Source organism: Pelodiscus sinensis, chromosome 1 (genome assembly GCF_049634645.1).
Source record: "Pelodiscus sinensis isolate JC-2024 chromosome 1, ASM4963464v1, whole genome shotgun sequence".
In the NCBI taxonomy this organism is placed as follows: domain Eukaryota; kingdom Metazoa; phylum Chordata; order Testudines; family Trionychidae; genus Pelodiscus; species Pelodiscus sinensis.
In genome coordinates, this window is record NC_134711.1 from 317,559,472 (window position 1) to 317,587,062 (window position 27,591).

At 48.0% G+C, this 27,591-nt stretch overlaps 1 protein-coding gene across 3 annotated transcripts in view; it reads right to left on the reverse strand.

Moving 5' to 3' along the window:
• The window catches only part of MYO7A (myosin VIIA), a 182,621-nt gene that overhangs the window by 83,804 nt on the left and 71,226 nt on the right, over positions 1–27,591 (reverse strand). For 2 of the 3 annotated variants that reach the window (XM_075919509.1, XM_075919508.1), the window contains 7 exons: positions 16,095–16,279; positions 12,604–12,725; positions 10,023–10,165; positions 9,803–9,916; positions 7,736–7,889; positions 4,902–4,978; positions 3,548–3,667 (listed from right to left, as the gene is read on the reverse strand). In XM_075919509.1, coding sequence (XP_075775624.1) covers positions 3,548–3,667; positions 4,902–4,978; positions 7,736–7,889; positions 9,803–9,916; positions 10,023–10,165; positions 12,604–12,725; positions 16,095–16,279 — 915 coding nt within the window. The remainder of the gene's footprint in view (positions 1–3,547; positions 3,668–4,901; positions 4,979–7,735; positions 7,890–9,802; positions 9,917–10,022; positions 10,166–12,603; positions 12,726–16,094; positions 16,280–27,591) is intronic. The other variant, XM_075919510.1, reaches the window with a different exon arrangement.

Sequence of the window (27,591 nt, forward strand, 5' to 3'; positions counted from 1 at the left end):
CATCCCCTCTCCAGTGCAAGCCTCACAAACTGGACTTTCCCCCAAAGGACACATTCCACAGCAAAGGGATTACTTCAGTACTTAACGCAGCACAGCTCTAACTGCCCATCTTGTAACTCAGGAAGATGTAGCTTTTGCCATTTCATTTTAAAGACAGCCCAGTGCAAAAAATCCCAGATCTGCATTCACCCAGACTTTGGTGGGCTTGGTGCTGGGTGCAAACTATGCAATACAGCTCCATCTCTAACCCACATTGCAAGGTACAATTACTATTTGAGAGCAGGTGTTGAAATATCCATCTAGCACAGGCTGTCTCCGCTTCCAAACAATCCTCATGGACATCTAGCTACCACACACAGGTCAGTCGATATATGCTACATTGCTAGGTAAATAAAGGAAGCCCTACTTCAGTAAGACACAGAGTTGCAGAATCATAGGACACTAAAACTGGAAGGGATCTTGAGGGCATCGAATCCAGTCCCCAGCCCTCATGGCAGGACCAAGCACCATCTAGACCATCCCTGATGGATGTCTATCTAACCTGCTCTTAAATATCTCCAGAGATGAAGATTCCACAACCTCCTTAGACAATTTATTCCAGTGTTTAACCACCCTGACAGTTAGGAAGCTTTTCTAATGTCCAACCTAAACCTCCCTTGCTGCAATTTAAGCCCATTGCTTCTTGTCCTATCTTCAGAGGCCAAGGAGAACAATTTTTCTTCCTCCTTGTAACACTCTTTTAGGTACTTGAAAACCACTATCATGTCCCTTCTCAGTCTTCTCTTTTGTAAACTAAACAAGCCCAATTCTTTCAGTCTTCCCTCATAGCTCATGTTCTCTAGACGTTTAATCATTCTTGTTGCTCTTCTCTGGACCGTCTCCAATTTCTTCACATCTTTCTTGAAATATCGTGCTCAGAACTGGACACAATACTCCAAATGAGGCCTAATCAGAGCAGAGTAGAGCTGATGAATGACTTCTCGTGTCTTGCTCACAACACTTCTGATAATGCATCTCAGTCAGACTACTAACCATGTTTGCCTTTTTTGCAACAGCGTCACACTGTTGACTCATATTTAGCTTGTGGTCCACTATGACCCTTAGATCCCTTTCTGAAGTACTCCTTCCTAGACAGTCGCTTCCCATTCTGTGTGTGTGAAACTGATTGTTCCGTCCTAAGTGGAGCACTTTGCATTTGTCTTTATTAAACTTCATCCTATTTACCTCAGACCATTTCTCCAATTTGTCCAGATCATTTTGAATTATGACCCTATCCTCCAAAGTGGTTGCAACTCTTCCCAGCTTGGTATCATCTGCAAACTTAATAAGCGTATTCTCTATGCCATCATCTAAATCGTTGATGAAGATATTGAACAGAACTGGTCCCAAAACAGACTCCTGCAGAACCCTACTTGTTACGCCCCACTTGCTGTATCTATGCAGGGAATCACTCTTCTGCAGCAGGGAGGAGATTCTGCCCCTGCCCGGCACTGGCTGGCTGAGAAGCGGGGCAGGAGACACCTCTCAACAGCTGCAGCAGGAGGGGAGGCACTGGGTGGTGTACTCCTGCCCTGGCCCCCAGAGACACTGACACATGGGCAGCAGTTCAGGGCTAGATGAGGGGGGCAAGGCAGGCACTGGGGGCTCCAGGGATCGTGCTGGGGGACTCTGGAGGTTGAGCTAGTAGTGGGGGGACTATGGGGTAGGGCTGGTACTAGGGGCTTTGGGGATGGGAGAGGCTCTGGGGGGTTGGTTGAAGTGGGGCTCTGTAAACAGGAGGCTGGTACTGGGGGTGAGGGGTTCTAAAGAGCGGGGGCCTAGCACTAAGGCATTTGGGATGAGAGGCTCTGAGGGTGGGAGGCTGGTACTGGGGGGGTTGGGTGCAGAGGACTCTGGGGTCAGTGCCTGGTGCTGGGGGTGGTGAAGGGGTGGGGAGCTCTAGGGGTTAGGGCTGGCAGTGGGAACTCTGGGGGCTGGGCTTTTGGTGGACCGGTAATATTTAATCTGCAAATTTGCATATTCATCATTTGCATAATGAATATGCACATAAAATGTTGCCAGTCCGCCAAAAGTTTGTGAATGGGTTTGCTGGTCCCCGGTATCAAAAAGGTTGGGAACCACTGCCCAAGAGGAACAGGGCACTGTCTGTGTCGTACACCCTGATGCTGCAATGCAGATAGCCAGCTTCCACCATGTCATAGCACAAGCCTTCAATGCTTTGACTCCAGGTGAGCCACTATGAAGCTTACACAGACCTACTCACAGCACAGCATTTCTGTGCCGTCCGTCTTTAGCATGCTGCTACAGACAAACCTGATGCATAATGTTCAGCTTTGGGAAAGGCTGACGGTGCTGGAGCCACTGTTTTATGCCAGCCATGGATCTGGTTGTGGGTTCCTTAAAGTTCAGCACTGGTTCATCCCCTTACAGAGACAGACCCCTAGAACTAAATTTGGATGCTGTGTGAGTCCATGTCCAGATTTAAAACCTCATGAAGTCAGGAGTTCTGGCTTCGTCCCATCTCAGCTGTGTGCACCTTAAAACTAGCACTAACACAGAGTTACAGATGTCAAGGCCAGACTGGATCCTAAGATCTAATCTGGCCCCCTGAACACTACAGTGTTAGGCGACGTCTAGACAGCGGGGCTATTTCTGGATACCGGAAGTATCCCGAAATTCTGCATCTTTAAACACGCCCGTTATTTCGAAATATATACCAGGTGCACTATTCCAGAGTCCCTGTAACTCTCATTCCACAAGGGTTAAGGGACTTGTCGGAATAGCGACTCAATTAGCATAGTTAACAATGGTCCTACAATTGACAGGTAACTGCTTTTGCTATTATAGACTACTGCCCTCTGATACCTTGATACCTGATAACTTGAGCATCTAACCAATTCTATCCCACAATCCTTAATTAGTTTACACCCAGCAAAATTAATTATACAGCAGGCAGAAACAATAAAAAAAAGACAGAGCATTCAGATAAGTAACCAATAAGTGGGAAGCATAACAACAAAACAAATGAAGATAAAGAAATGAAGATTTCACACCCCCATAAAGAAATGAAGATTTCACACCCCCAACTATTGATAAGTGGGTCCTCACCAGACAGAAAGCTATCAACAGAAGTTTTCTTTAAGGCTGTTCCCTTTATCTGACAGTAATAGCTTCAATTGCCTTATGTTGGTTACTGTGACTGGTTTGGGATGTGTGAGGACATGAACCTACATTCCCCAGCTTATGGCTGCCCCTGCTGCTTAGCCAAAGACCTTAAGAGCAAGGCCTCAGACTACATATAGCGAGACTGTGATGGATTCTTTTACTAGCTAAGTGATAAAAATACCTAAATTCTTAAAATATGGGGCTTCACAGGCAGGCCCAAATCTGTCTATTCTAACACACAGGCCAGAGAATTTCATCCAACGATCGACACTCCGAGTGAGATCAACAACTTCCAAGTGACAGAGCAACTAAATCAGTTTGAAAACAGGTGGGGGTAAGTTTTAAAAAGAAAATGCCAGAATGGGCGCAGAGCAGGTGTTACCTTAACAAAAGCATCCCTCACGTCCAGCGCCTGCTCCATGCTGAGCGGGGTGGAGACCGTCTCTCCTCTCGTGATTATTGTGCGGCTAGTAAGGCAGTTCATCACATCCTGAGGATCAACCTGACCATGGTGCAACAACAAACACACAGTGGATTGATTCACAACATAGTCAGACCTTTGGAAAGACACGGCCCATTGGCCTGGTCAGGAGCAGAGAACTCCTGGGCGCCCATCTCAGCTCAGACGCTGACTCCCCCACTCACTCACTGGAGTGACTCACTCCACCTTTCTGCCTCGGTCACTTCCGGGGGCGCATTTCTGCTAAAGAGGTTTTTGCAGGGGGTGGATTCAGCTTTGTAAAGCCTTTTGAACCTGAGAGCTGCCACTTCACATTAGCACAAATGTAACTAGAAAATGATGAGAGGATCTAAACAACAAAACCACTTTTCCTGGGATTTCTTAGCTTGATCTTGCAAATAATCATACACTGAATAACTTTACACCGTCCTGTGTTCTCAGTCTTGCCAGGGTCATGCCCAACGCTGGATGTAAATGAGAGCAGCCTTAGGGCTGCTCTAACAGAGGCATCACACTCTAGGGGCCAGGAGTCCAGCAATAGGAGCTTCAAAGGGTGTAAGCCAGTTTGGCAGGTATTTGTCTATGTCACCAGGGGTGTGTCTAGACTACATGCCTCCTTCGACGGAGGCATGTAGATTAGCCAGATCGGAAGAGGGAAATGAAGCCGCGATTAAAATAATCGCGGCTTCATTTAAATTTAAATGGCTGCCCCGATCTGCCGATCAGCTGTTTGTCGGCAGATCGGGGGAGTCTGGACGCGATGCGCCGACAAAGAAGCCTTTCTTCATCGACACAGGTAAACCTGGTTTCACGAGGCTTACCTGTGTCGATGAAGAAAGGCTTCTTTGTCGGGGCATCGCGTCCAGACTCCCCCGATCTGCCGACAAACAGCTGATCGGCAGATCGGGGCAGCCATTTAAATTTAAATGAAGCCGCGATTATTTTAATCGCGGCTTCATTTCCCTCTTCCGATCTGGCTAATCTACATGCCTCCGTCGAAGGAGGCATGTAGTCTAGACACACCCCAGGGGAACCTCCTTATGCCTAGGGTTCTCCAGTCAGTTACACACACTTTATGTTGCCAGAATAGGGTAAAGCAGCTGGATCACAAAGTTCTGTATGTTCTTCATGGGCGGGACTGCTTTTACTTCTGTTCACATAGCACCCAACACAACAGGTCCTGATTAGATTAGGGTCTCTGGATGCTACTATGATACAAGTAATAAGCAATCGCAGGAAGAAACAAGCAAGATAATGTGACAGATGAACAACTGACCTCCAGTAACGAAGCCGCAGTGATCAGCGACGCAGAGCGAACAACTTCACAGGCATCCAGGTTGTCGTACATTCGTGCTGCATGAGGAAAGTCACAGAGAAGCCATGAGCAGAAGCTGCCAGTGTGGTCAGTCCCGTTTCAGCCGGGTTACACAGTGCTCCTCCTCTGGGCACTGCATCTCAGCCCTTCTGGCTGCCACTCACCGTACACCGACAGTCCATCTCAAAGGACAGATTAGATCAGAAGCTTGTAATTTATGGCTCAGGAGGGGAAAGCAAGGAGCAGCGTCATTGCTGGGGGCAAAGCCCCTCTCAGCTCCCCAGTATTTAATCACGTTTGCTGAATGTGGCCCATGCCAAAGGGCAGGCTCTCAGATCAGGCATGCTGTATGGAATGAGTTTGATACCCCTGATTAAAGATTGCTAAGTGAGCAGGTACCATTGTATTAATGACCACAGAGGTTCCTAGGGTGGGTAGGTAGGTAGGTAGATTGTGCCCCAGGTATACAGTCACAGCCTGATTGTCAGAGGTGCTGCACACTTGCTGCTCCCACTGACATCAAGCACAATTTGGGGAGCTCAATATGTACAATGTGTATGAAACTTGGGGTACAAATCCAATTCCAACTGCAAGGTCTTTGGGCAGAAACTGTCTTTAAGCAGTGCAGGCTTGTGGGCAATGCACTAAACTGAGAGTGAGGAGACCTGGATTCTCCTCCTGGCTCTGATGTGATGGGTGACCTCAGGCAAGTCACTCCCCTGCCTGGTGCCTCAGTTTCCCTAGCAGTAAAACAGGGAGAATGAGACTAACCTCCTTTGCACAGCACTTTGGGTAGGTCTACACTACAACGTTAATTCAAACTAACTTAGTTCGAATTAGTTAATTCGAACTAAGCTAATTCGAACCAACGGATCCAGACTAAAAAACTAGTTCAAATTAGCGTTTTGCTAATTCGAACTAGCATGTCCACATTAAGTGGACCCTGAACCAGGCTTAAGGATGGCCGGAAGCAGTGCCGGCAGGGCATCAGAGGAGGACTTAGAGCGTGGAGCTGCTGTCTCAGGCTAGCCGAGGGCTGTGCTTAAAGGGTCCCGACCCCCACCCCAGACAGACAGTTCTCAGGGGTGCCCCGCTTGCAAAGCAGTCCTGGCTTGGATTGCCCGGAGTACCCACACTGGGCACATCACAGCACTCGGCCATCAGACCGGCTGCACTTGCTGCAGGCTGCCATCTGGGGAGAGGGGGCAATTGGGGGGATGCAGGAGAGCTTCCACCCCAAAAACCCACAGAGCCAGCCCAGTCCTCCCCATTGGGGGCTCATACCCCATTCCTCCCTCACCTCCTTCCACTTACCCTTCCCTAGCCCCTCTTCTTGATGTACAAAATAAAGGACAATTGTGTTCAAAAATGGAATCTGTCTTTATTGAACAAAACTGGGGGAGCCTGCGAAAAGGAGGTGGGAGAGGGGAAGAGAGAGGCTGGGAGAGGGGAGGGCAACTAAAATGATCCGGGGTTGGGAACAGGTCTCATATGAAGAGAGGCTAAAGAGACTGGGACTTTTCAGCTTAGAAAAGAGGAGACGGAGGGGGAACAGGATAGAGGTCTCTAAAAGCAGGAGTTGGGTGGAGAGGGTGCATACAGAAAAGTTCTTCATTAGTTCCCATAAAGAAGGACTAGAGGACACCAAAGGAAAGGAATGGGTAGTAGGCTTCAAACTAGTAACAGAACGTTGTTCTTCACAAAGCAAAGAGTCAACCTGTGGAACTCCTTGCTGCAGGAGGCTGTGAAGGCTACAACTAGAACAGAGTTTAAAGGGAAGTGAGATCAAGTCATGGAGGTTGGGTCCATGGAGTGCTATTAGCCAGGGGGTAGGAGTGGTGTCCCTGCCCAAGGTTTGTGGAAGGCTGGAGAGGGATGGCACGAGACAAATGGCTTGGTCACTGTCTTCGGTACATCCCCTTCAGGGTCTCTAGGGTTGGCCACTGTCGGCAGACAGGCTACTGGACTAGATGGACCTTTGGTCTGACCCAGTACGGCCATTGTAAGCTCAGGGCTCAGGGTCGGGGGTCTCAGTGGACCACCTTGATTTTCATGCCAACCTGCTCCTGGGTGGCCAGGCTGGCAGCTCTCCTGCCCTAGACGGCCACTTTCCTGTGCCTAGTGCGGAGGTCGTGGACGAGGTCCACGATGTCCGCACTAGCCCAGGCGGGTGCCCGCCTCTTGCGGTCCCGGGCAAGCTCCCGGGAGCCGCCAGCCTGGTCCCGGGAAGAGGGGGAGGGCTGGGGGGCATCGGGTGGCTGGCTCGAGCCGTGCCAGGTGCAGGTCTGCTGGCTGGGTGCTGGCAGGCTTTCACCTGGCACGGGCACCGTAGCCAGACCGTGCCCCTTTAAGGGTTCCGGGGCCAGGAGGGGGGCAATAGAGTTTCCCTGGTGTTGGCCAGAGTGGCCACCAGGGAAAGCTGGGGAGGGCTAGCCTCCCACTAGTTCGAATTAAGGGTCTACACAGCCCTTAATTCGAACTAGTAAGTTCGAACTAGGCTTAATCCTCGTGGAATGAGGATTACCTAGTTCGAACTAAGCGCTCCGTTAGTTCGAATTAAATTCGAACTAACGGAGCGCTAGTGTAGCACCTATGAAAGTTAGTTCGAACTAACGTCCGTTAGTTCAAACTAACTTTGTATTGTAGACATACCCTTTGAGAGCAAGAGGTGAAAAGTACTAGAGAAGAGCGAAGTATTGTGATTGTCACACTGGCTTTGGCGCCTGGACGGTGTTTCGGGATCCAAGTTAGTTCAGCATTTAAAATAAAGAAATATGCAACTATTTTCCACTTACCTTCATATCGCAAATTCCCCATATGCAATATGGCTGCCAGAAGCTTTGAGATCTCCCAGTTCTCCGTGTCAGTGAACATCAGGACTTTCATGGCCGAGCGAATGTTTGCATACTCCTTACTATCATCTCTGCCATCACAGGTAGTGCAGTTCCCCTGGGAAGGAAGGGCAGTCCGTGCATGCAGGGAGCAGTGTATGTACAATAAAAACATAGGTGCAGAAATCTGTAGTGATACTGTACACTGGCCCCTTGCATTTTCCCCAAGTCACTTAAAAAAATCTCATCCTCAGTTCTCACTCGGCCAAGTATTCCCTGAAGCCTTCATATGTTTTGCCTGAAGAAATGAATGAGTATAAACTGACTATGGACCTCTGAATTTGGCCCTCCAGTAAGTATTCTGCAGTCTACTGGCCGAACAGACCTGCAACCTACACAGAAACCACTGGCAGCAATCTATCCCTGTGTCTGGCTGAAATCCGCACATGGAAAAGGAAGGTCTGGCTGAAGTGAAACCACAGTGAGGAAGAGACAGAAGGAAACATGTCAGAGGTCCCCTTTGTTCTGGAACACCTGACCACAAATAGTCAAGAGAGGCTAACAGTGCCTCCTTCTTTCTGGACTCCGTACCAATTCTGGTCTGCAGGAATCACATTCCACCATCTCCAAGTGCTCTCACCATGCTGAAGGTAACTTGATTAGACATGCCTTTGCCACCTCCCACTTGGGTAATGGAAGCGAAATCTACTTGGGTTTGAAAGCACCAGCCCTGAGAAATCTCCAGCTAGTGCAGACTGTAGCATCCTCTGAACGCAGATTATTGCACACTCATCCGCCCTGATCTCCACTCATTCCGCTGCCTTCTGGTAGAACATCATGTCACATGAAAGGTCTTGGCCCTTGTTCCCAAATAAACGTTAAATGGTCTGGGCTGAGTATACCTAAAAGCCGCATCTCAACTGCCCCACTCCCCAGATACAATGGAAGTAGAGAAGCCCCTACATGCAGGACTTCTGCAGTAGCTAATCAAACTCTATGGGTCTCACTACTGCAGGAGCAAAGATCTACCACAAACCTTTATTCAGCTCTGGTGAGAGCACAGCTGGAGTATTGTGTCCAGTTGTGGGCCCCCCACTACAAAAAGGATGTGGACGCATTGGAGATGGTCCAGCGGAGGGCAACCAAAATTATTAGGGGGCTGGAGCATATGACTTATGAGGAGAGGCTGAGGGACTTGGGTCTGTTTAGTCTGCAGAAGCGAAGAGTGAGGGGGGATTTGATAGCAGCCTTCAACTCCCTGAAGGGAGGTTCCAAAGAAGATGGAGAGAGGCTGTTCTCAGTAGTGACAGATGGCAGAACAAGGAGCAATGGTCTCAAGTTGTGGTGGGAGAGGACCAGGTTGGATATTAGGAAACACTATTTCACTAGGAGGGTGGTGAAGCACTGGAATGGGTTACTTAGGGAAGTAGTGGAGTCTCCATCCCTAGAGGTGATTAAGTCTCAGCTTGACAAAGCCCTGGCCGGGTTGATTTAGTTGGGATTGATCCTGCCTAGAGCAGGGGGCTGGACTTTATGACCTTCTGAGGTCTCTTCCAGCTCTATGGTTCTATGATTCTATGAATCTCTAGGCTGGGTCTCAGCTTTGTAAGAAACCTCAAAGCTTCCACACCGTTTCAGGTAAGAGGACATTTCTTGCAGCTCTGGTTCCAGCTAGGGATGTGGAAGTGTAACCATGTACATAGTTTACCAAGAGTCTGGGCTCATTGGTTAATCTTCTCAGTTACACACAGGCTCCCAGGGAGCTGGCTGCCCCCTGCCTCCACCTCCCGTGAGGAGGGCAAGTGGGAGCCGGTACACGTGGGGAGCTGGCTTAAAAGCTGGCTCCCCATGCACACCAGCTCACAGGGAATCTCTCCCCTTCTACCCCCACATGTAACTGTGTAACTGCTTAACAGTGAATTAATTAAACACATTTTAACCCCTAGTTCCAACTCCCTTCTCTAGACAGACAATCAGGACAAGTCACAAGGTCCACGCTGTTCTCCCAGCATCTTGCTCTGCGCCTCTTACCATAGCGAGGTAGTTATAATCAGTGGCTTTCCCAAGACCCAGCTTCTTTTTCTGTTCCGGTGTCATTCCTTTCAACATACAGTAAAATACATGGTAATTCCGCTCATCCTGGGCCTGGAGCAGAAGAGGAGGGAATCAGTTCTGCAAGGAGGATGAGCCTGTCGATAATGCATCAAAGGGGATGCCAGTACACACCCTGGCTTTTTCTCCCCCATCTCACCTGTCTGCAGACTCGAGATTTCTCCAGTAGATACTGCTCAATCTTTGCCCCTTCGATGGCTCCCCTCTTGTTGAAATGGATGTCAATGTATTTCCCAAATCGGCTGGAATTGTCATTACGAATCGTCTTTGCATTTCCAAAAGCTGTGGATAAGCAACGCAATACAACAGAGGTGAGATCTGTGCCCAGGGTCAGAAAAGAATCTGTCTAGTCTAGGGTGAAAAAACAAGACACAAAAGGGAGCAAGGATGGCTCAGGGGATTGGTAACAGGTTGCACAGCCTTTCATCTGTGGGTCTTAAGTCCCCATCCAACCCAGCCTGAGGGGATGTTTATGCGGCACTCCTTCCATAAGGAGGTCGCATAGGAGACAGTGTGAAGGAAGAGATGTTTGTCAGCTTCAGGAGAGGGGGTGACATGAGCTAAGTGATGGGTGAGAGAAATGATTTTCACAGAAACATTTTGGATAGACATTAGTGGGGTGAGGTCCAAAAGGGGGAGTCTACAGGCAGTGAGGTAGATGATGGATATGAACCTCAAAGTGCAATTTGGCTTGTGGGACAAAAAAAAAAATGGTGGATCGTCCATAAAAATATCTAGGTGCTAAACCAACCACCAGAGGGAGCCCATGTTCAACAAACAATACAAATCAGCACATTATAGAGAATAATGAATTCAAATGTGAATATAAGGAATATAGGCCTCAAACAATGTACACTCTCCAATTCACAGCAAGATTTGGATACACAGAAGATTGAGTGGAAAAATCACACTGACCTTAATGTGTGTTTTATTTCTATAACCATGCAGATTTTTCTGAATTTTGGCTACAGAGATCCCCACAAAAAGAGCACTTATTACAGTAATGTGTTAGGTCTTATGTTAGAGTGGGAGGATAGCACAGAGGTCCACCACTTAGTCTAATAAGGGGATCTCCACTGATGGCTTATCCGTTCAGTCCTATGTAGACCATTAGATCATTTTCTAGCAGCTTCAAGCCACTAGTGTAATTGTAACTTCAGAAAGATAATTAGTTTAACCCACAAATTAAAGGCCAAATGCTGAACCTCCTAGACAGATAAAACTCTCCTGTAAATCTTATTATTTCATTTGATCAAGTCTGTTCCTACTGAAATGAGCTGTTGATCCACCAGGGTGCCTACCACCGACATGGCATGTGACACATTTGTGCTTTAGAAACTCAGCAACATCGGGCCAGGTTCTAGAACCTTTGCTCTGGTTCAGTAACAAACACTCTGTGGATTTCTTTTGAAGTAAAGTGCTATAGAGTAAGGACATTGGAATCTTGCTGAATGTACTCAACAATGCTGGACCAAACCCTGCCACCCTTACTCTTGCCAAGAAGTAAACTTATGACATTGTGCATTCTTGTGGGTTTCAATAGGACAAGTCACTGTGCATGGTGTTACTCGACTTGAGTGAGGGTGGCAGAACCAGGCTCACAACTTTAAGTTGTAGCCATCTTTTGGGGCAAGATCGTGAGTCCACATTGATGAGAGCAAGAAGTTCACTCACAAAAGTAGTGCCACTGAAGGATTCAGATTATTTCTGGGAGTCACTGCTCTCCTATGTAAATACGGGGCTGATAAACTGGCTTTTATTATGTCTTGAATCTTCCTTGAATTCTTTGGTTTTCTCTGTCATGCAGAATTCTGGCTCTCTTCTTCTGGCAGAAAGCTCTGTTATTGTATGAACAGCCTAAAGTGTTCAACTCTGATCAAAGCACAAGGCAGAATTGCTACTATTTTTTTTCTCATACAAAGTGTTTGGTTCTGAGTCTTTGATCAAATGAAACTGAGATGCAAGTTAATCAGTTACCAAAAGCAATGGAAGGCGCTGAACAGAATCATTACCAAGCAAAACCTTCAGCGTTGTTAGTTAAGCACAGTGCCTATTGTCATGATGGTGGAAGATTTTAAGAGAGCACAGCACCCAGAATAAGATACAGATTTTCAGAACAGCTCAGTATGTTGCTGGTTGAGTAGAGCTGACTGGAAACATTTTGCTGAAGCAGTTTTGTGTTGGAAAATGCAGTTTCAATTAAACCCTTTTTTTTGGGTGTAAAATTGTACCAATTTCAATTATATTTAACTTAGAAAACAAAATTGATTTTTTTTTAAAATGGTGATGCCTCCTGTTTCCACCCTTCAGGTTTTCAGTTTCAAAACCTCTTTTCATTCTGAAGTTTATGTATTTTATATATAAGAGAAAAAAGATGAAATCAAAATGAAAAGCTGTGCATTTATCAAAACAAAATGTTTTGAATGACCTGAAATGAAATTTTCATGGAGTTTCATTTAGTAAAAAATGGCAGCATTCTAACTGAGGATGAAAAAAAAATCTTGGAATCCCCAAATTTTTCCACAGGACTGAAAGTCTATTTTCTGACCTGCTCTAATGTTGAGCTCTTTGGACAGTCAAATCCCAGTGGAGTGTGTTGAGCGCTTGCAATCCTGGTTCTTGCTGTAAAGCATTTTGGGGAATGCAGTTTGATTTTAGCCCCCTCTCTATTATTAATAGCAGAAGTGTTTCCCTCTACCCACTGTCTTTTCAAGGCTCACCTTCTAATATGGGGTTTGCCTCCAGCACCTGCTGCTCAATCCAGGAATGCTGCCCACTGATAGCAGCCAGGAACTGCAGGATCAGTTTAGTGCTCTCTGTCTTCCCTGCGCCAGATTCGCCACTGTACAAGTTGTAAGGAATAAATGTGAGTAAATGTGCTCTCGCACTGATGCATGGGCCCTGGACTCTTCATTCAAATGAACACGCTAGAAATCTCTAGGTATGTGTTTCCAGTACAGGGGGCCACTAAATTTGGATTTCAAACCCCCTAAACTTCATGGCTGTGTCTACATTGGCACCCCTTTCCGGAAAAGGGATGCTAATGTAGACTTCGGAATAGCAAAATCCGTGGGGGATTTAAATATCCCCCGCGGCATTTGCATTTACATGGCTGCCGCTTTTTTCCGGCTTGGGAATAAGCCGGAGAAAAGCGCCAGTCTAGACGTGATTCTCCAGAAAATAAGCCCTTTTCCGGAGGATCTCTTATTCCTTGAAAGTAGGAATAAGAGATCCTCCGGAAAAGGGCTTATTTTCCGGAGAATCACGTCTAGACTGGCGCTTTTCTCCGGCTTATCCCCAAGCCGGAAAAAAGCGGCAGCCATGTAAATGCAAATGCCGTGGGGGATATTTAAATCCCCCGCAGATTTTGCTATTCCGAAGTCTACATTAGCATCCCTTTTCCGGAAAGAGGTGCCAATGTAGACACAGCCCCAGTGTAGTCATATATTCCTAGATACCAAAACCAGAGGGTACCATGGTGACCTCCTGTCTAATACAGGATACAGAATTTTCCAAAGTCATTCGTGTTCGGATCTGGGGATTTTGTGAAACCTATTACATGGCTAGGAATCAACTACATGCTTAGGATACAGATTTGATTTCATCAGGGGTGCAACCAGTTTTCCCTGTAAGCTGTGCATTCATGCAGCCACTCAGGAGAGAGTCAAATGCCGCCCAGCTGATTAGCAGAGTACCCACAGCTAGGCTTTGTGTTTCTACAGGTGATGCACATTCACACATGCCTTGGTGCACATAATATTTACCATGCATGGATGGAAAAAATCCACACATGAATGGAAAAGATTAGAAGGAATATTGAGCGCCACCTAAAGTTTTATGGGGCCTGGCTCTTAAGTTTGGTGTCAGGCCCATGCCCTGTTTCAACACATTGATAAGTAAGGGCACAATTGGGGCAAGGATAGTTTTAATAAAAGTCAAAGACAGGTCATGAGCAATCAGCCAAAAATTACAGAAGCCCATGATCTGTCCCCGACTTCTACTAAAAATACCCGGGGTGGGAGAGGGAGGAGAGAACAAAAGAGAGCGCTGCTGAAGTTTGTAGCTGCTCCAGCCTCGCGGCTTCTCCTGAGGCAGGGGCCTGACTACCCTTGTTCTAGACCCAGAGGGGTTGTCACTCAGCTCCGGCTGTGGTGGCTCTGGTAGCCTAGAACTGGACTGGCAATCAGCTGTTCCACCAGCCACTGCTCCGAAGTCCAGGGCTGATAGTTGCTCCAGCCATGTCCCAGAAGAGGTTCTGGAAAGTCACGGAATCTGTGACCTCTATGACAGAATCGTAGCCTTATCGATATGCAAATTCAGTCCAGCATTACAGCCTTCTGAAGAGTGTAAACATCGAGAAGAGAGAGGAAATCATTTGGATCAGAGATACTTGATTATGATCCAAGGACAGCTTGGATCCAAGGACAGGTCCATGTTACAGAAGAGTTTGAAAGCAGCTGATTCAGGGCATGATCCTTCCCAGTTCATAGTGGGCAGTACCTTACAGAGCAGGCAGTTCTACAGATTTCAGCCAACCTACTTGGGAGTAAGGCACCGCTCCAAAGCTTGGCAGAATTAGGTGCTTAGAGAGTACAAGCAATGTCACTGTGGAATAAGTTATGGCTGGAGGCAGGAATTTCTGGGTGTAATTCTATGGCCTGTAATTCTATGGCAGGAGGTCAGACTAGCTGACTAGATGATGATAATGCTCTCTCTGGTCTTAAAAGCTATGGATCTTTGAGCCAATAAGTGACCATAGGAATAATGGGATGAAATTAAAGGGAAAGTTTAAGACACTGTGGCAAGGACCTCACTCCGGCCCCTTGCCCTGGGACACTTTCTGATCCACGCATCAGCCAGAGACCCTTTCTGGTGCAGTCATCCGTGCCTTTTGTCGTCAGCTTCCTAACCACCTTCTATTTACAGAGTTGTAGAGCGCAGCAAACTCAGCTAGCCTAGTCTTCTGGCTTGGGTGCACACCCAGCCACACCCTGTCTCCTTGCTCCTCTCCTTTCACTTTTCTCTGGCTGCCTTATATAGCCCTCTGGCTTGAGGCCCACAGCTGCTTTCATTAGCCTTTCAGGCCTGGGCTTGTTCAGCTGGCTATAACTGGCCTTTTCATCCAGGCTATAGTGGCAGAGCTCTGGCTTAGCCAGCAATCTGTCACAACCCATAAAAAAAAATCTTGCGAGTCTCATCTATTAGACTGTAGAATAATTATCAAAGTGGCAAAAGGCCTATTTCTTGGCATGTTAAAAAACTAGGCCTGACCGACCCTGCATTGGACTGGTTGATCTAACAGGACTTTTCCATCCATAACTTCTGCGACTGACCACAATTACTTAACCAATTGGCCCCAGCAACGAGGCCAAGTCCTAGGTATGTTGATGCTCAAGCCGGAGGCGTAGTTCCCAGCTTTGGAAGACAGATGCATGCTAGCTCTGATTGTGCTGACATGCTAACAACAGAAATGTAGCTGTGGAGGAGCAGCGATGGGTTGGGACAAGCATCCAAATAAGAACCTGGTGTCCTGGGCAGGATTGTGTCTAGCCCATCCTGCTACTCATGCTGCTTCTATTGTTAATGTACTAGCTGAAACCAAGCTACAAGTTGAACCTCTCTAGTCCGACAGCTGACCGGTGCCGAACCAGAGAAATTGCCAGCCCGTGGGAGGTCAGTAAATTCTAGCAGCATTATCAGCGCTGCTTACTGGGCTCTTAGAAGACATTTAGGGATAAATAGGGCTAAGTAACAGCACAGAACACTGACATCCAGGACTGGTATTTGCAATCAAACTTTATAGGACTACAGGAAACTTGGTCACACCCATGATAAGGGCACATCCAGCTAACTAAAATTATGCCGGACCACAGATGTTGCCAGACCAGAGAGTGCCAGACTAGAGAGGTTCAACTTATAGAAGACATAGGCCTACCCAAGCTGGAAATTATGCCCCACAGCAAGATGTGCCCATAGACTGTGAACTTCCTACACACCCCTCCAGATGCAGCCATACTGACAGGCTGATGCCAGGAAGCCAACACTTCCACTCCTACTCTGTGCTGTTTGGCTAAATGTTCTTGAGACTTTTGCTTCAATTGGGGTCTACCTTGCACTTTTCACAAGCAATTAAGGTGAGTCTGCTCAGCACCTTTGGCAGGATGGAATCCTAATTCAGCACCCCTGCTAGGCCCGACATGCACCCACTCACCTTATGATGCAACACTGGTCCCTGTTGTTGCGTTGCATGTTGTAGTAGCAGTTGTCAGCTATTGCAAAGATGTGAGGTGGCATCTCGCCGATCTTTTTGTTGGTGTACAGCCGGATCTGCTCTGGGGAGTAGATGGGTAACAGCTGGTAGGGGTTCACTGCCACCAGTATTGAACCTGTATATGTCTAGAGGAGAAGCACAAAGAGGTTTATCGGGACAAGGCACCCCGCCCTAGAGGCTTTGACACCCAGGACCAAAAGCAAAGGCAAAACAAGATGGGTTTTCAACAGCCACCGGAAAGAAGCTGCTCATTTCAAAATGCCATACGCAGAGTGAATTCTGGAGTCAAAGCGAAGCAAACCCTCCCTCCCTGCACATTGTGCAAATCCAAAATTCAGAGCCAAATGTTGATCACTGCAAAGTTTAGATGGGTCCATCTCTGCAAAAACCATGGTCAGAGTCGCCAGAGACCCACACCTGTCAGGTGCATTACGAGGGACCGCTGCCTTGACTGCCCAAATGCAATAGTGGTTTGCAGTGTTATTGTAGTCCTGTTCTTTAATGTTTGCCAAACAACCCAAATAATACAGGTATGTCACAGAACAGCCCCTTGGAAAAGTCCTTAGATCCAGCTCTACAACAGATCTCTCAGGAGCCTGGAGCTGTGCTGTGATATTGGTCGGTTACTCTATGAGGACCTTTGTCGCTTTCCTACAACCCTCCTGGTGTGATGCTCCTCTAGGGATGTCACGGGTTGTGACCAAAGAGGAAGAGGGTACAAGGAGCCCCGCCCCTGCACATTCATGCAGTCAGCATCCTTCATTTGGCAGGAGAACATAAACACAAGAACGGCCGTACTGGGTCAGACCAAAGGTCCGTCTAGCTCAGTGTCCTGTTTGCCAACAGTGGCCCAGGCCAGGTGCTCCCAAGGGAATGAACAAACGAGGGAATCATCAAGTGATCCATCCCCTGTTGCCCATTCCCAGCTTCTGACAAACAGAGGCTGGGGACACCATTCCTACCCATGCTGGCTAATAGCTAGGGAGGCCAAAGGTGGTGAGGAGGCCAAAGAGGGGACCCGCTAGCACTGCTGGCAAAGCTAGTGGCTCCAAAAGCAAAAGGTTCACTCCCTGCTTGTGCAGGTAACTCCAGGCAGCACTGCAGACAGCTCAGACAGGAGATCATTAAAGGCTGCTGCTTCTCACCAGGCTGCCCCCTACTGCCTCCAGAGTATAATGACATGTAGGGGTGCACAATAATTTTTGTAGGGGAGCCACTTCACCAATGTTGACAGTGGTTGTGGGCCAGTCCCGGAAGAGGTGGGGCCTTGGGCGGAAGGGGCGGGCCTCTGCTGGAAGCGGTGGATCCCTCTAGGCACTGCGTCCGGGGGGAGGGGAGGAAAGGAGACTTCACGCACTCCCCCATGGGGCGGGGGAGCACGGGAGGTCTCTTCCTGCCCATCCAGGGTCACACAGCATGCAGAGGGAACCAGTGGTACCCTCTGATGCCATGCTCCCCCAGTGGGGAGAGGAGACTCTGTGTGCTCCTCTAACCTGGGTTTCAATTGGCCTGGAGGTAGGGGTGTGGCATGGTGGGCCACGGGCTGGATGAAACAGCATGGTGGGCTGTATCTGGCCCATGGGCCATATCTTGCCCAGCCCCGTGACAAGGGCATCACGGCTCTCAACAGCCCTGTTCCAGGTGCATCTTCTTTCTCTCCCCCATGCACCATGACGCCTTACATGACACCAGTCATAGGAACCCACTGTGATCCAAGCTGCGCATCCTAACTGAAGGGACCCACTGCAATCTAAGAAGTGCTGCCCCGACTCACATCTAGAAAGCCAGAATGTTTTCTAACCCTGGGGCTTTTGCAATCTCTAGCTCTTGTGATACGTTTCTTGAGAGTTTAATGCCTGCTGGACCAGGCAGTTGACTGGATGGAGAAAAAGAGATTACTCACCTTGTGCAATAACTGGGGTTCTTCAAGATCTGTGTCCCTATGGGTGCACCCTCTAGTTGTTTTCATGTCCCTATGCCTCAGACTGGAGATTTTGGGTCCATTTGGCCTGCACATGCCCTTGCCCAGTCTTGTGCTTGCTTTGCTGCTATATAGCACTGTGTTGTCAAACTGCCCTCAGTTCCTTCCCTCCCGCAGAGCTCAGATGAAAGAATCCCAAAGCAGAGGAGAGCAGAGTGGGTTGTGGATCGCCCACGGGGACACATCTCCAAGAACCTCACTTACTACACAAGGTGAGTAATAGGGATGTAAGCGACTAGTCGACTATCCGATATGCAAAAGCCACCAGGAGCTGTGATCCCCTGTACCTGTGGAAGCACAGGTAAATATGGTAGTGTGAGGGCCCGCCATGGGCTAAACCTGGCAGATCAGATCCGGGAGGTTGGTATTTGCCCACCTCTGAGATATGGTGAGTTGGAAAAGACACTGCTCCTGAGAAGACCTAGAGACCAGCATAGGTAGCCCCACTTCTATACACGTGAGAGGATAGTTCATTCTCTATGGCCCACTCTATCAGTGGCATCTGCTCAGACTTTCAAGAAGGCTGCCACTTAGCTAGTGCCAGCTGTGGAGATTTTCATCATGGGAACCTCTGCCCACCCAAACTTGTTTCACAGATGAGAAAAGGCAATCACTCTCTGACTGAATCATGATCTGGATTTGAATTCACAGCCTAAAAGATGACTGCGGTTTTCAGGCTGCTTCATAACTGGGTGAGATTTACAAGTCATGAGGCATTTCTATGGCAATTTTTGGGACAATTTTCAGTGCATAGAGGTGGAAATATCGTACTTCATTGCCTCTTAAGTCATTCTCAAAAACACTGACTTTCCTTTCGGCGTGAGTTTGTGACATCCCCATATTCCAACCTCTCTGGTGGTAACTTATCTGTCCTGCCAAGACTCATGATGCTGACTACGGCCAAAGATCTTTTCAAATGAATTAGCCATTAGTGACAGGAATGTTTTGTTGATGTTCCCACTCACCTTTTCCTTGTGATCATTGACCGTCAGTATAAAGTCCTGTGTTATCTCAAGGGATGAGTTTGGTTCGACTTGTCCCTAGTTGACAAATACACACAGCTTGCCCAATTTTAACAGCTGACCACATTCAAAACTTTGGCCCCCAACTGATGATCAAAGGGCAGCTACAAGAAAATATGTGCAAGTCCTGTTTCCAGGTCCACTGCTTATTAAGAGTAAAGCCCCTGTGTTTTGGTGTGAAGATCAGCTTGGCTGTTTGTATGGGTGCTGGTCCTACAAGAGTCGATGGCTTACACCAAGAAAAGCTGTTTTACTACAAACTCGTTACTGTCATTGTGACCTACATTTTCATTAGCTACGTAACAAATCCACACTGAACCTGGTTCCCAGAGCACCCTAAATTCATTCGACTTTTTGTTGCTTAGGGAATTTAGTGTCACTTCATGACTAGATACTCCTGCACTTCAGCAACCCAAGTGTCACGACAAAACACCCCTGCTATTCAGCAATTTTTCTCAGCACATACAAGCATCAGCCATGCACAACAGTACTTGCATAACCCTTTTCATCTTTCAGTAGTTGCTTATTTCCTCCAAACCAGGCTATTATGCATAGCTGGTTGCAGACCTGCCCCTGTGGCATCACATCCACAGACTTGGTACTTTGCTCTTCTGGGAAGAGGCCACGTTACTGTCACTGTGGCAAAGCGCTTCAGCCAAAGGGATAATGGATTGGGTGCATTTGTGGGGCAGCAGAAAAGCAGTGCCAGGAAAATGAGAAATGCCATTAATGGTGAATATAAATGAGGCAGCCAGCGCATGATATAACAGTGCGTTGCAGCAATGAAAGGTGGCTTACGTATTATACTTACCCTCCCACCACAGTTAGTCTTAGAATTAAAAAGAGAAAAAGGAAAATATGTATTGTATTAGAGCAGGGCTATAAAAGCCTTTCACCAATCACAGAGACGCTTTTCCACGAGCCAGCTAAAGTGGGAAAGACACCGATTGTCAGAAGCCTCATCACAAGATTCACCTTTAATTCATCAGTCCTGGGAACCCCTCAGGCAGTGCAGGCCTCTCAAGGACCATACTGAATACTGTCCTTGTGCAGTGTCGAGACCAAATTGTACCTCATGGAACCACTGCTTGCTGTGTTGGTCTTGACCATCTTGGTTCCATTCACAGGGGCATAACGCAGCTTCGCAGAACTGCCAGCAACACTTCCCAACCCTAGCGAGCCCTGTGCCACGTTGATAGATAATGTAATGTGATGATTCATTCACCTTTCAATGTTTCTCGCTCTTTGACCAACCCCATAGAAAACTTTATTGAAGTGAAAACTAAAAGTCAATTTCCTTTGCTCTTCCTTCATCAAACAGATTTTAAAATCTTTTGACGAAAATCTTAAAAAGTTGAATACTAAAGTTAAGTACCTGAAGGCTCATATAGACATATTTAGGTGGCACAGCTGCATCCACACTAGGCTTGCCTTGCCTATTACACGGCACACGTGGACTCCTATCAGGGAGTGTACCAGTAGTGAAGATCTGGCTGAATATCCCTGCAATCTTTTTGCAGACAATTCACAAACAGAAACAGGGGAATTGAACAGACTCTTTTCTAGAAATGATTGGCCCAGATGTACTGCCCAGCTGTCCCAACCTGTGCTACTCTCTTTGTCTCTCCCAGGTCTGGGGATCTCTTGGGATGTGTGTGCCTCTAGCAGCCACCTCGCTTTGCGGTTGCACAGATGCAGCGTCTGACTCAGGGAATGGTGCTGTATTTCAGCTGACTCAGGGAATGGTGCTGGCAAGCTTGGAGTTGTTAAAGAGATTAAAAATTCATCATTGCTGAGGGGTTAAACTCCTCGTAGGAGACAGATACTTGGGGCTGCATTTCACACAACTAATAAAAGGTTAATGTGCAGGCTGGATGCCCAAACACCCAGCATCTACCAAGCACTCAGAATCTGGCTACCAAGCTCCACTCACAGAAATCCATGGGAGATTCGCCCACTCCTGCCTCTAAATCAGTAGCTGTTCACAATCTTTGTGCTTTACTCAGACCTAGATGAGAGCTCACAAGAGCACAAAGCCTCTCCCATGCCCAGGACAGGGCCTTCTGGCAGGGTGCAGAGGGAGATAGCCCTGAGCTCCAAGCACCTTCACACCTGGCACCATTAGCACAAGACTATCTTCCGAGCACAACAGTGCCCTTCCTGCCTCTCCCTCTCCTCTGGCTTCCTGCCTCTTGGGTTCTGTTTGTTGTCTCTGTCACTTTTCCTCACCTTAAAGTAGCCTCCCTCGTTGTACTTCCCGCACGTGTAAAACAGGGGACAAGGAATTTCAATGGCCTTTCTTCCTACAGGAGCTCCATTTACCAGAAAATCACCACAGGATTCATTGTTTGCTCCTCCACGCACACCTAGACAAACCATCCTACAGAGCCCATTAACGCCACTACTTGAACCTGCTAGGTGTGCCAATGTTCAGCCACAGTCTAGGGACACCATCCTTGCCCATCCTGGATAATAACTATAAATGGATCATGAATTTATCTAGTTCTTTTTTGAACCCTGTTATAGACTTGGTCTTCACAGCATCCTCTGGCAAGGAGTTCCACAGGTGGACTGTGTGTGGTGTGAAGAAATATTTCCTTTTGTTTTAAACCTATTACTTTCCTTTGGAAGCCCCTAGTTCTTGTGTTATGAGAAGGAGTAAATAACACTCCCTTATTTACTTTCTCCAAAGCAATAATGAGTTTATACACCTCTATTATATCCCCACTTAGTCGTCTCTTTTCCAATACTAATCTCCTTCTTCAAAGACTGTAGGAATTAGTTAGTTCAAGTCTTGAAGATGGGTATATTCCTCTCATTGATGCCTATGAAAGACCCACACATACAGGGAAAGCAGAATATTGGAACTGTCCTCATTCAACAACACTAAGAAAAAGGAGACAGCCTCAAAAATGCTGAGCGAAGACATGACTGCAAACCAGCTGACCTTTACCTTTACTCAAGACAACTGTTTGTTACAGATAAACCAGCTTGCCTTACCTAGCTCCCTAAAGTGCATATTCTAAGAGGTTATGTTAACCCTTCCCACCTCATCAGCACAGGTCTCTTTCATGAAACAAAACTGTAAAAGATTTATATTCCACTGAAAGCTAGTAGAAAAATTATTGGGAGGATAGTCTCAGCCGCTCCCCTATCCCCACTGTCTTCCGCCCTTCAAAATCCATACAATGCAATAGATGGTGAGATGTTGCAGACTGCAAAGCTGAATTGTGCAATATCAGGACTAGTGGGCTATTACTAAAGTTAATATTTTGGCACAGTTATTTTTAGTAAAAGTCAAAGACTGGTCATGGGCAATAAACAGAAATTCAGAGAAGCCCATGACTGCCTGTGAACTTAAGTAAAAATAACCGGGGGTGTGGAGGGCTAACCCCCAGAGTGGATTGAGTCCTGAGTCCGCCATGGGGCAGAACAGGAAGGGGAGACCGCTAGCCCTCAGCACTGTGGTGGGGGCTGAAGCCAAAGAAGTCACAGAAGTTCCTGAAAGTCAAGGAATCTGTGACCTCCACAACTAAATTGTGTCCTTAGTTATTGCTAAATCTATTTTGACTGTGTTGGTTCTTCTGAAAGACAGAAGGGACTATTAGGAGGATGCTGTCAGATCTCCTGCATAACGTAGGCCAGAGAATTCACCCAGCTCTGGAACCAAGCCCAAAATTTATGAGAGATTTGGAAAACGCGGATAGAATATTTTTCTCATTTTCATGTGCCTCCAGTTCCTTCCAAGACAAAAAGTAGAGCTACCAAAAAACCAAAAGGAAAGACTGCTTTTGCCATATTTTGGGCCTACCTGGAAACAGGGTCCACTAGAAGTCTCACAAGCAGTGACAGGCCTGAGCCAAACTTTAGTGAGATGTTTGCGTGTGAGAGAAAGAGTCAATCAGATCTGGATCTGCAAAAAGGCCCCTACTTCTACGGCGGAGTCAGGGCTGGTCCACAACATTTTGGCACCTGAGGCGGGGAGCTCAAATGATGCCCCCATGTCCCCTTGCTTGGGCCAAAACTTTGAAAGGTCTCAATTCTGCCTTCTTCCTGTTCTACTGGACCACCAACTCTGTGCATCTAGAGCAGAGAGAATACTTATGCACCAGCAGCAGACACAATTTTTTACACTCTGAGTCCTAGTGGCACCCTCTACAGTCTGGCACCTGAGACGGCCACCTCAGTTCGCCTCATAGTAAGGCCAGCCCTGGGCGGAGTCCTCTCTCAGTCTCCCTAAATGTTAGGAAAGGCTGCTCTTGTGAGTTCTCCAGCCTGGCCTTACCGACTAAGGGTACGTCTACACTACAGCGCTAATTCGAACTAACTTAGTTCGAATTAGTTAATTCGAACTAAGCTAATTCGAACTAACGCGTCTAGAACTAAAATCTAGTTCGAATTAGCGTTTTGCTAATTCGAATTAGCATGTCCACATTAAGTGGACCCTGAACCGGGCTTAAGGATGGCTGGAAGCAGTGCCGGCAGGGCATCAGAGGAGGACTTAGAGCGTGGAGATGCTGTCTCAGACTAGCCGAGGGCTGCGCTTAAAGGGACCCGACCCCCACCCCGGACAGACAGTTCTCAGGGGTGCCCCGCTTGCAAAGCAGTCCTGGCTTGGATTGCCCGGAGTGCCCACACTGGGCACATCACAGCACTCGGCCATCAGCCCGGCTGCACTTGCCGCAGGCTGCCATCTGGGGAGAGGGGGCAATTGGGGGGCTGCAGGAGAGCTTCCACCCCCAGAAGCCCGCAGAGCCAGCCCAGTCCTCCCCATCGGGGGCTCGTACCCCATTCCTCCCTCACCTCCTTCCACTTACCCTTCCCTAGCCCCTTTTCTTGATGTACAAAATAAAGGACAATTGTGTTAAAAAATGGAATCTGACTTTCTTGAACAAAACTGGGGGAGACTGGGAAAAGGAGGTGGGAGAGGGGAAGAGAGAGGGTGGGAGAGGGGAGGGCAACTACAATGATCAGGGGTTGGGAACAGGTCCCATATGAAGAGAGGCTAAAGAGACTGGGACTTTTCAGCTTAGAAAAGAGGAGACGGAGGGGGGACAGGATAGAGGTCTCTAAAAGCAGGAGTTGGGTGGAGAGGGTGCATACAGAAAAGTTCTTCATTAGTTCCCATAAAGAAGGACTAGAGGACACCAAAGGAAAGGAATGGGTAGCAGGCTTCAAACTAGTAACAGAAAGTTCTTCTTCACAAAGCAAAGAGTCAACCTGTGGAACTCCTTGTTGCAGGAGGCTGTTAAGGCTAGAACTAGAACAGAGTTGAAAGGGACGTGAGATCAAGTCATGGAGGTTGGGTCCATGGAGTGCTATTAGCCAGGGGGTAGGAGTGGTGTCCTTGCCCAAGGTTTGTGGAAGGCTGGAGAGGGATGGCACGAGACAAATGGCTTGGTCACTGTCTTCGGTCCATCCCCTCCAAGGTCCCTAGGGGTGGCCGCTGTCGGCAGACAGGCTACTGGGCTAGATGGACCTTTGGTCTGACCCAGGACGGCCATTGTAAGCTCAGGGCTCAGGGTCGGGGGTCTCAGTGGACCACCTTGATTTTCATGCACACCTGCTCCTGGATGGCCTGGCTGGCAGCTCTCCTGCCCTAGACAGCCACTTTCCTGTGCCTAGTGCGGAGGTCGTGGACAAGGTCCACGATGTCCGCACTAGCCCAGGCGGGTGCCCGCCTCTTGCGGTCCCGGGCAAGCTCCCGGGAGCCGCCAGGCTGGTCCCAGGAAGAGGGGGAGGGCTGGGGGGCATCGGGTGGCTGGCTCGAGCCGTGCCAGGTGCAGGGTCTGCTGGCTGGGTGCTGGCAGGCTTGCACCTGGCACGGGCACTGTAGCCAGCCCATGCCCCTTTAAGGGGTCCGGGGCCGGGAGGGGGGCAATAGAGTTTCCCTGGTGTTGGCCAGAGTGGCCACCAGGGAAACCTGGGGAGGGCTAGTCTCCCACTAGTTCGAATTAAGGGGCTACACACCCCTTAATTTGAACTAGCTAGTTCGAACTAGGCTTAATCCTCGTAAAATGAGGTTTTCCTAGTTCGAACTAAGCGCTCCACTAGTTCGAATTAAGTTTGAACTAGCGGAGTGCTAGTGCAGCGCCTATGAAAGTTGGTTCGAACTAACGTCCATTAGTTCAAACTAACTCTGTAGTGTAGACATACCCAAAGAGATTTGGCTCATGGATGCTGACAGAAATGACAGGCCCCCTGGACAAGGTGAGGGGGTCGGCTTTGGGCCCCCAGATGGTGTTGTTGGGGACTCTTCTCCACCAGTCAACCTAGGGCTCTGATGATGATGTAAAGGGCTCAGGGCAGCTGCCACTTATACCTCCCCCATCAGTGGCCCTGGGTGCCCCATGCTGCTTGTGGCCTGGCGTAACACTGCCACATGGGCATTGAACTGGAGCATGGACAGCAGCTGGATGCCGTATGAATGCACGCAACATGCACAAGCTGCTGTAGCTACTGTGATTTAAAAATGGCAGGGTGACCCAGGCCGAGTGCCCCGCTGCTGCCATGCTGCTACTGCAGTTTAAAAGCAACAGGATACTCCCAGCAGTGGTGGCAGGGAGCCCCGGATCTTTTAAGACACCTGGTTCCCTGAGCAATTACCCCCACTGTCCGCCCCGTGAGTGGCACTGGTTTGGATAGTGTTCCTAAGATTTAAACAAGCATGGAAATGACCATGACGGTCCCTTCCGGCCTTAAAATATACCAGGCTATGAATCCCTCATCTCTAAATAAAACCCTTAAATTGCTTCAAAAAAGTCTTTGTAGGGCAGGTCTACGCTGCATTGTAAGCCCAGAGTTAGGAAAAGTCAAGTTAGCAGACCCTGCATTTGTTAACCTAGGGCTTAATTTTTAACTCCAGGGGCTCCAACATCACACGCCATTATGCTGTCCTGAGCCCAATAACCCATAACCCAGACTTCCTAGCACACTGCCCAGATGTGACCGTGCTAACCCTTCATTCGTGGTGTAGCCTGGGAAAACTTGATGTCCACCAAACTTGAGTCTCCAGAAGAGTAAGAATGTCAGTCTGTGGGATTGTGGTAGATTTTGGGTGGATTTTCAGAGGAGTCCAGAGGGGCAGTGTCTATACTGCAATGCAAGAAGGTTTGACTCAGGCTTAGACACTCCATCCCTGTGGGGTCTTAGAACCCCAGGTCAGATCCCCGGGTTAGCATGATTTATGTGTATATGGCGTGGGGGCGGTAAGCTTGATCCCGGAGTTTTCACTGCAGCATAATCATGGGGGAGGGCACAAAACAAAGTACTTTGGCCAGTGAGTGACTGCAAGGCTTACAATTTAACAACTATCCTGCAGTGCCCAGCCCTTAGATGATCCCATTGACTAATTGGCAACATCAAACAGTGTGCCTGCACATGCTGCAGGTATGTTTAACTTCAGGCATAAAAATGTGCATCTTATAACCCTGCAAGCCAGCAGCCAGAGAGTCTGACAAAAGAAAGAGAGACCCTTTGAATGCTGACTCCTTTCTTTCTGGAGTTGTAATGTTAGGATACGTCTGCCCAGCAGTGTTATTTTAAAGTGACTGATGTTACTCCGAAATAACATAGTGTGCATCTATACTACAAGCCTTTATTTCACAATCATGTCGAGCTGGAGGATTTCTTACTCCAACTCATGGTAACCCTCATTTCACGAGGAGTAAGGGAAGTTGAAGAAAGTGTTCTTTCTTTGACTTCCTGCTATGTAGACAGTGCCAAAAGCCAAGTTAAGCTATTTTGATTTAATCTATGCAATTGACGTAGCTGAAGTTGCGTAGCTTAATTCAACCTTAGCCCTGCTGTGTAAACGTACCCTTATAGGTAGGGCCCTACCCATTTCATGGCTGCAAAAAAAGTTTTATGGACCGTGATATGACCCCTTCCCCATTATGTATCCCTGTTCCTAGGAGCACCCCATCAAAGGAAGTTTCCTACCTCTGACTGGGCAGGGGAAGTATGGGATCTCTCCCTCCCCTGCAAACTGCTCTGGTGGTGGAATGGGGCGTTAGGGCCCCATGTGCATGTCAAGAGCTTAAGAGTTCTAAGAAAAATATCACAGTAACCAAAACGCAGCTGAGAGAAACCAGGAAACTAAGAATGAATGAGGAGTCTCAAGCACACACAGCAGGTATTGTAAAGTTACTGTTGGAAAACTGCCTTATCACACCTCAGTTATTTAAATCACAGAGCCTGACCTCTCCTTACTCCCAGAGTCTGCTACCTTCACTTACTTGTTCACAGGCACAGATATCCAAAGAGACTACAGTCAGCCTATATTCCTGACACTAGCGCAGTGTACACTCTGTGTGGTCTCTTCAACCATCTCCCGTATGCGTAGGATCCTCAGCTAGGTCAGCTACACATGCTGCAATCTTAAAGGGCACCCAAGAAAATACCTGGGGATGGTTGGTTGTTAAATGGACTACAG